General features: G+C 34.7%; 1 protein-coding gene across 3 annotated transcripts; it reads right to left on the bottom strand.

The window, feature by feature from the left end:
- Positions 1-1,897: 1,897 nt before the first annotated feature.
- On the bottom strand, positions 1,898-9,451 carry LOC149573259 (cyclin-dependent kinase F-4-like). 3 transcript variants are annotated; one of them, XM_089814461.1, is made up of 20 exons: positions 9,308-9,451; positions 7,244-7,520; positions 7,043-7,089; positions 6,299-6,815; positions 5,995-6,073; positions 5,680-5,748; positions 5,482-5,571; positions 5,238-5,376; positions 4,920-5,022; positions 4,742-4,794; positions 4,591-4,657; positions 4,326-4,434; positions 4,052-4,117; positions 3,892-3,960; positions 3,653-3,716; positions 3,421-3,531; positions 3,273-3,304; positions 2,956-3,031; positions 2,686-2,749; positions 1,898-2,411 (listed from the first exon to the last, which is right to left on the bottom strand). In XM_089814461.1, exons 4-20 carry the CDS (start codon positions 6,304-6,306, stop codon positions 2,222-2,224), a joined length of 1,389 nt encoding a protein of 462 aa, XP_089670587.1. In that variant the 5' UTR covers positions 6,307-6,815; positions 7,043-7,089; positions 7,244-7,520; positions 9,308-9,451; the 3' UTR covers positions 1,898-2,221. The 3 variants fall into 3 exon arrangements, with proteins under 3 accessions (XP_089670587.1, XP_089670586.1, XP_089670588.1); XM_089814460.1 differs by lacking the exon at positions 7,043-7,089; XM_089814462.1 differs by lacking the exon at positions 7,043-7,089 and having other exon boundaries at positions 9,161-9,420.
- Positions 9,452-9,701: the final 250 nt, after the last annotated feature.

Raw genomic sequence — 9,701 nt, forward strand, 5'->3', positions numbered from 1 at the left:
CAACAACCTCCTGTTGTAGCATCTATAAACTTTTCTTTCAAGGGGATACCCCAGTAACTATGACTTCCTCCACTTTGGTATCCAATTTTCCAAGGTTTATTTGTCTCTTCTACTACAACATTTTCTTTCAAACACACTAAGATACTTCAAAGAAGAGGTTTTTTCATATCATGCCTCATCCACTGTCTTCTCTATATTTTTCTTCATAGTGTTTAGTCCAATAAATATTCTCTTTCCAATACATGTTTGGTAGTTTTTTTTCATTATCTATGACTTCCTCCACTTTGGTATCCAATTTTCCAAGGTTTATTTGTCTCTTCTACTACAACATTTTCTTTCAAACACACTAAGATACTTCAAAGAAGAGGTTTTTTCATATCATGCCTCATCCACTGTCTTCTCTATATTTTTCTTCATAGTGTTTAGTCCAATAAATATTCTCTTTCCAATACATGTTTGGTAGTTTTTTTTCATTATCATTATTCTAGTAGCTTCTTGAAGTGTTATTGTTCTTTTAACCACGCCATTCTAATATTATGTTGTAGAAGCAAACAAAAATATCCTAATCCTTTATTTCTCACCAAAAAGTATTTAAATTTTAGACGTAAAATTCCTCATATTTTAGATCTCAAGCATTTGATTGCTTTATCTACCTCATTTTCAACCACACATTTGAAAATCTAATCATTATCTTGACTTCACACTGAAAATCAATCTTCCAATTTTTTCATCAGCTTAATTGACAAACCCCCTAATTTTAACTAACATTTCAAGACCACATCATTTAATATTATGCACACATCAACATAATTTTTGTCAAGATATCTAAAACAACCTTTAAAAAAAAGTAGACAAATGCCCACACAAGAAGGAAACCCATACAAAGAGAGCCAAACTTAATATGGTCTTCCGTGATTAATTACTTATCTGAAATAAAGAATATATTCCATTCAACAATGAATAACTAGTTATCATCAGCACCCGTACCAACTTTACTATCACAACCATTGATATAGGATTGTCAAAATATTACATTACATCATATAATATGTTAGTATTAAACCAAAAAATAGCACAGCTATTAAAACAATCCCAATGATCGTTTACCACAACCTCCATTATCGAAACGGAGGTTGAGAATGGACTTCAGTTTTAACTTTGAGAATATATACAGCTTACCTTTGAGCCTGCAAACAGCTTCAGGCCAATACCATATTAAAACGTAAAAGGCAAAACTCCAAATTGGCAAATTTACTAACATAAGAATATATATCATTCTTAAACGCGTCCAACGAGTTAATCGCTTGGGTTTCATGCATTTATTACTAGAAGCCGCTAAAAATATCATCTACTCCCCAGAAACTGGAAGCGTATATTTGACGAGTTTTCGTGGCAATTACTAGACTAGACAAAAACTCGACAGAATGCTCTTCCCAATCGGTCATCTATCTAAAGTACACTTGATGAGGACTGAAGATATATATCGCTAACCGCTCAGCCACCAAATGGCTGAAAATACTCATGCTTCAACTTTCCTCTGATATATAGAAAGTGAAGAACCAGCCACAAATTCGCAATTGTACTAACATACAAATACAAAACCCATTCAAATAACTAACAACAACAACAAAATAAATTCATCTAATATACAAATATACACTACTTTCCAGTTGTCCCACTCAAATTCAGACGGTCAGCGTGTAACGCCTCAAGGTACAAAGTGTGACAATAATTTTAAAACAATTGCAAGATCACTGAGAAAATTAGAAAGAGGGGCATTTGATCAAAGACATGCATACAAGGTTAGATTTCATAGTATCATTTTTAATATAAAATCAAGATAAACTGCTACATCTAAAGACTAATGCGCAGAAAATATTAGACTTTACGATTATGATTTCTAACGTAATCCAATATTTATCACTGCATGCATTTTATTGTTGAAAGCCAAAATCCTTATCGAAGTGCCTACATGCCACCCTTTAATACGAGGGAGGCAGGATTGACATATTAATTATCACAAATATATATATTATTCTAAGTTTCATAATTCAGGCATAAGCTTGGCCTGCACCGCTTATGCCTTTATTCGAAAGTTAGCACTGGAGGGACCAAAGATTAGAAAATGTACTCCCAAAAATACAAAACGAGCAAGTAGGCAGCTTATCAGAACAATTCACGCTGTCGCTAACATGGTTTATTGTCCTCAGACCTTCCAAGCTCACATCCTTCGCAAATAACCAACGTTTGCAAGATTATCATAACGACTGTGATCATTAGTAAAGCCTCTGACATGCTGTTCAGATTTGTTATGTTTAAACGCCTCTGGCTGCTTCCGCCATGCACCTGCTTTCATATTAGGTCTCATTAAGCTGCCAGGGGAATGACCTGAAACTTCCCTTCCAATTTGCCTGCCAAAAGAGGTTTTACAGATCAAAAAATATATTTTTTAAAAAGCTTTCTTTTTCTTATGTTATTTTATCAACAGCTAAAAGTACATATCAGCTAAGTATATATATTCTTCTACTTATCAGCTAAGTACATATTATCTCCTACTTAACATATTGTCTACAATATAACCAATAAATAGGCTATTAGAACTTTCGATGACAAGTATCTTGATAAGTACATTATAATAACCTATACTAAAGCAATATGCGTAAGTGTGAGAATATCTGAACCAACCTATTTGAAGGATGAATATGAACACCAGTGAAACCCTCAAAATTGCCAGCCGCAGCTGATAGATCTGCAATCAAAAACTCATTTCAATATGTTATTAATAATCATAAAGAAATATTGACCAAAATAAAAATCATAAGGAAATGATGCAGAACTTATGGTCTTGGTTCTTAAGCAGCTATAGTCAAAAGCAAATGAGCAATCAAAAGAATAAATCGAGGTCCTCAACAACCCCAGGAGAAACTACTTTTTTTAAAAAGCTCTTTAATCTACCTTTTTTTCCATTACTGATTGGAGGCTGGTAACGAGGCTGTCTGACGTTACTTTTAATGCCTTCTTGTTTCGCACTCTGTCATTGGGTAAAAGAGTCTTTATTACGCTAAACAATAAAAAAGCCTTGTTACATTTAAGAAATATAGGAATAGTGCAGCCATTATTTATCTGCCTAAAAAGTACTAAACCCACTCCAAAACAATTCTTGAAGGCCAGATTATCTGCAAAACCCATTCTTTTAACTGCAAGAGAACTTTAAAAAACAGGCATCTACTAGAAAAGCACTTAAAATAAGTACAATATAAATCAACCATTACCTGTCTTTCCATGGGCTCCTTCTGTTGTGATCCTAAATTTCAGAAATAAAACAAAGTTACCTAAGTGGAGTTTTGCAATCCACCAAGACAAAACCAGTTGCAATCCAAGAAACAAAACAAAAATCAGAGATGAGCTGAAAATAATTACCTATACAGAAAGGATCATGCATCTTTCCCACATAATGATTATGTGATATTTTTGTATTAGATACCACCTCCAAGTTCTGCTTGCCAAATTTTCCTTCTACAGCTCCTTTTCCTGTAAATTTCTATTTAGTGTTGCAGAACAGCACCTTCACTACTTTCTACAAACTAATAAGCTATTTTGGTAATCTTAGAAATCAAAGTAATAAATCATTGAGATTATAAGCATAGCTAACCTGAAAATCGATTCTTGGATAGTGGTTCTCTCGATCTAAGAGAAGGGGGTATGTACACACAGGCCTGAACATAATACCAAAGTAAACTGTCATGTGAAATAATAAAGGGTATAAAAAAATCAAATATTCAAAGGCATACAAATTTATCAGATATCTCAGTTAAAGGCACGTATAGAAAACTCAAAATTCCAGCAAAAATAACTATAAAGACTCGAATACTTCAGGACTGCATGTAAGACCTGGAAAAATGGGTGCTTCAGTGCTTCAGCTGCAGTTGGCCTCTTGTTTGGATCCCATGCACAAAGTGACTACAAAATACAATTAAATGAATCTCAAACCAAAATACCAATTTGATTTTATAGACAAATTGTCGCACAGAGAAGCAAAGAAAAGACTCACAGCCATCAGATCAACAGCTTCAGGGCTTGCAGTTGGTATCAGAACAGAAAGATGGGTGGAAATAAACTGTGGTTCAAATTCAAATGAATCATCAATTAGTTGTTACAATTTGTTAAACCTAGCAAATATTTCAAGAAAAACTTTTATCTTGGAAAAAGTTCATCTAATGGACAGTATTCAGAGCCATTATCAGACCCAAAAGCAGTTTCGAAAAAGAATCATTCTGGGACAAAATGCACCAACACATAATTAAAACACTTTCTTCCATCCCAACCTGCGGAAATTGATACTTGATAGAATTAGCAAGTCTTAAGCCTTCAGACCAAGACTGATTATTAGGACTGCCAATTACACTGCAGATTTTGTATATCTCATCTGCTTCACTGCATCAACAGTCAAGAAACCATATAAACAATCTACTACATTTGACTAAGCAAATCTTCATTTCCTTACAACCAAGTTAAAGCAGGATGTGTCCCATGTAAACTGAATGTAGTTTTAAAAAACCATAAGAAGCTCAACATTCCAAACTACTTTACCTAGACCCAGGAAAAAGAGGGTGAAGAGTAAATAGCTCAGCCATGATTGCTCCCATAGCCCACATGTCTGACAAATAACAAGGAACAGATGTTAGGTTATAAGCAGAACATTGCGTGTTCTTATATAAAAATCTCTGGACATAAAACCCACCCACAGCAGAACCATAGGAAGAGGACTGTAGCAAGACTTCTGGAGCTCGATACCTGATATAGAGGCAACCAACAGCCACAATCAATTATGACCTATCAAGAGGCTATCAGATGGTCCTAATGCAAAACATATAGTTCCAGGTATATTGCGGAAACAAATGCAACCAAGCCTATCATACCATCGCGTTGATACATATTCTGTAAACGGGGGCTCTGAGCAAACCTCTCGTGCAAGACCGAAATCAGCAATCTTGATAACATCTTTTGTAACCAGCAGATTTTCTGCACGTCATAAAGAAAAGAAAATGTTACTAAGCAAATAATGCAGAGTGCAAACTTTAGAATCTAGTCCATAGCCAATCACCAAATAAACGTTTCAAGGAACAAAATGCAACACAGTTAAAAAACATAATCAATACAATCAACAATAGAAATAAGTTATGATTTAGCAAAACTTGAGTAATGAGCAAGATACAAGTTTTAATTCATTCACTTACCAGGCTTAAGGTCGCGGTGAAAGTACCCACGTTGATGCATATAAGCAAGGGCTTGAAATACTTGAAAGCACCAATTCCGTACTTTTGACTCTGGAAAAAGCTTGACCTTATCTTTCATAAGCTGGTACAAATTGCATTCCTGGTACATAAGGTAAACAAACAGAATAAGAATATTTGCCCTCACAATAGTCCGTCAATTTAAATTCACATTCACATTTATGAGTATACAAAGAATACAGCATACCATGTACTCAAAAACAAAATATAAAATGTCATTTTCTCTGATGACCTCCTTCAGCTTTACTATATTGGGATGGTTCATTTTCCGAAGAGACTGGAACATAGAATAGAGCATCAAACATTAGTCTATGATGGACAAAATATTAACATCAGTCTGCAGGTAAAAACAATTAACAATCGTTGATATAGAAAGCATCCTTACTTTAACTTCTCTGAGATTCATGCATTCCTCCCAGGAATAATATTTTCTTTTCATTTTCTTAATTGCAACCTGTATAACATGAAATGGTTTTGTTCTCTTAAAATATTCATATTGAAACCCAGAATAGCTTTAAAACGAATAAAACAATCCCTAGTAGGCAACATGGTCCAATTCAGTATTAAAATTAAAGCTTGTGACATAACACTGCAAAATTAATGCATACATTTGTCAGAACACTCATTTCTGGTGACCAATGCAAATTTAAGTAAAGCTGTTTACCAAACAAGTTGCTTAGTTTCTAAGAGAAAAACATACAATTTCACTAGTTGACCGGTTTATTGCTCTCCACACACTCCCGTAGGTGCCATCTCCCACTTCCTTAATAACCTTGTACCTATATGGCCATACAGTCCGAAATTATGATTATTAAAATTAATGTAGTAAACAGTAAAGAATCTTGTTATAAAATCAGTTTTCTCTAATTTGCTGTTATGCTAGCAATCTGCTAATACATGCTAATCATGAGAAAATCATATTGAATGAATTTCAAAAAAAAATCTACTGACACAAGCCATGTCTAACATTTACTAGCAAATAGCATTCCATAATAAAACCTTACCGCTCCATTGGTTCTTGAATGATAGTACTTGAGAGAAGAGATTTCAATGACTCAGATCCTTTTTGTTCATCTTAAAATTGCCACCACAGGCACAGATATGCAAGCTCTGGTGTTTATTCTGGCTCCCTACTATGATTTCTAAAACATATAAGCCTACTAATGTACCAGGAAAAATTCTAACTGGCTGGTAAACAACAGCCATCAACTTCCAACCAGCAATTGACATCTCCTTCACATCAATGTCTGGTAGTGGAATTTTGTTCTTATTAAGCAACCATCTAGCGCCTAGATGATTTCATTTTCACCCTTTGATGCAGAATGCATATAATAGTCAGCATTCCCGCCCTTGTCCCACCAATCATATAATTGCTGTGAACAGAAGGTCCTTGGTCCAAATTGCAATGCAGAAAACATTCACAGGTTTATACACCTCCGCCATTAAAAGGATCATAAAGTAGATAAAACTCAAGCAGTGAACCAAGAAAGATCTTGATCCCAAATAACAGCACTTTTATTCCTGTAACAGCCAAGAGAACAAATAAGAAAAAACAATGATCCCCTAACAATACCAAATATGTTTAGCAGACGGATATAATCTAATCAAGACAGTCACATTTAACATTCCAAACTCAAACACACTATTGTTCCTATTTGGGAAAAGAAAGTATGATGCAAACTCATTGCACATAAATCTCTTCAAACTAGAAAATATGCTTTTGTCTAAAGCTATGCAACTGCTCTTACCCTGCACTGAATTTTCATAAATGAGCTATTAACTATTGAATTGAAAACTGTCAAAACCAAGAAAAGAAAGAGTCAATACAACAAGACCTATGATGACATATATAGACATTTATATATATGTGTGTGTGTGTGTGTGTGTGTACATAAAATAAAACAAAGCAATTATATACACTTCATATACCAAGGAAAATAAAAACGTACTTATTTGACAATATTGAGCAGATGCTGCTTTTGCCAATCAAGACTTGCTTGAGAACCTCTGTTGTGCTTGCAGAACTAAGTACGATATGTTAAGTACAGCCAACAAAAGCTGTAAAAAGTAAGTCAAACAGAACACCAAATCGCCAGAGAATTCCACGGAATGATAGAACTCGTTCTTGATAACGTCCACGTCCAAAACAAACTGATTCCATGCCTTCCATGCTGTGAATAAGCCCTCAAACATAGACAATTGGGTTGTGAAGAGTAGAGCAGAACCCTACATAAAAAGAAATGAAAGGAAATCATTTAAACAGCATGATACAAAATTATCATTATGTTCATTATCTATTATAATCACAGAATTGCAGTCCTGGAATCTATCACACTGTACAATAAAAGGTTACAGTTCCAAGTCCAACCACATTCCTGACAATGGTTCCAGACTTGAAATGAATACAATGAATACCACTATACTGAAAACTGCAAAAATAAGAAGACCTTATAAACGAGAATATCCATGAATACAATTCAAAATGTAACGCTAAACTGAAAAAAAATTACAAACAGGCAAGACGGGATAACCTCTTTTATAATAATCATATTATATCTTACAACATCGCTTTCTCTTTTAAAAGAAAAATAACGTGTGCACACTAAAAGTATGATACTATCCAGTTTCAATACAAGTTCATTTCATACTTTCTTATTCATATCTTTCTAAGTCATAAAGAAAGATTTTACATGCATGCAATACACTTCTTTGAAAAAACACCCCAAAGCATAAGAAATATGCTGGGCATGTAAAAATGAATGCTATAGACTAAATTCTTGCTTATTGCTCAAGCTCTAGACCAGTCAAACCAAAATCCACTGTTATAACCGAGATTTCTAAACAATGCATATACAACCATATTGCAGTCTTGATTTTGCCATGTCCTATATTTGCTCCAATTACGTCAGCATTCAGAATTACAAACTATACTTTTTTATCATGCATATATAACTAAGTCGGTCCTGATTTTGCCCCAATAAAATCAGGGTTCAAGTTAGGACATAAAAATTATACGTGTACAACCAAATTGCATTCCCGCCTTTCGTCCTAATTTTACCCCAATAAATATCCCCGTTCTTTCCTACCAGTGCCCATTTGAACAGAGGATTTGTAAATACTTATTCATTAATAAAATATAATCAAAGGCTCAGGCCGTGACCTAAAAATAAATTTGGACGTGATATTATTCATGTGCAACCAAATTGTATTCCTTCCTTTTCTCCTAAGTTTTCCCCAATTACATCAGTATCAACAATTTCGGCAACTATCTTGGTTATCTGTATACGAGTTCCAGTTAAGTCATTGTCTCAATTTAGCCCCAATTCATTCTGCATCCACAATTACAACCCGAATTTCTTAATAAAACGACAACGCAATCACAAATTCTACCCTGCGCTTAACTGATTCTGCAATTACATCAAAAGAAGAGCCAATATAGACAGCCGCTGACAAACTACAGAGCGATGAAACAATTTTACCCTAACTATACAAAATTCCTCAATTGCGACGTGATCTGTCAATAATTGCGTCTTCGCAATCAAATCCTACAAGATAAGCCAACAATCCACAGCAAAATCTACTCTGTAAACCTAACGTCGACCTACTAGAAACATATTTCCCAACTACAAGGCAATTACGTTCTCACTCCACATGAAAACAAATAAATTGCTACCGAAAGGCCACGAAGCGGCCCTATAGCTACAGATCAGACATAAAACCTCACATTATTTCGATTTCGGCTCCCAAAAACTTCTAATACAGAAAAAAAATCGCCGACAGGAGGGCAATAAGACAAGAATAATCAATTCATAGGCACAAATTATGATCTAAAATCAAAAGAGGTCCGATTGATGATTAATTTATACCTTCCATTAAAGAATTAAGGGAGGGCAAACAGGCAACACGAAGGGGAATGGGTGAATGGGATCGGCAAATAAAAACAAGGAAAACAGTGAAGAGAATCAATTATAGAATGAATTGAGGCGCAAGGCAAGCAAGGCGAAGAAACATACCTTAATGCCAAACGGCATAGCCTTCGTCGCCTACAGGCAAAGGCCGACCTTTGGATCTTCGATTTCTATAATTGTGCTACGCTAATTGACTTGTTACCAATTCACAAAGAAAGAAACATGATCCTTTGAAATATCCCTTTTATTCTATTTTTAGCCCACCGTTTTACATATTATATCACGTTGGGGTTTGAAGCCACCGTGCTGTCTTAGGGTTTCTTTTGACTCGACTTTAACCGCCAGTTGCGTACGGGCGTAATCATGCACCTATCATCTCTGTTTTTCACTATCGATTATCGTATCTACCTCTCGAATAAATATATATTGTTGAGATATCTTCCTAGAAGCATCTATTATGTGCTCACAGATTTCAAATCCGAAATATTAAATTTTATAC

The sequence above is a fragment of the Cupressus sempervirens genome, chromosome 2 (genome assembly GCF_028749045.1).
Source record: "Cupressus sempervirens isolate cs-2001-9-10 chromosome 2, ASM2874904v1, whole genome shotgun sequence".
Taxonomy (NCBI): domain Eukaryota; kingdom Viridiplantae; phylum Streptophyta; class Pinopsida; order Cupressales; family Cupressaceae; genus Cupressus; species Cupressus sempervirens.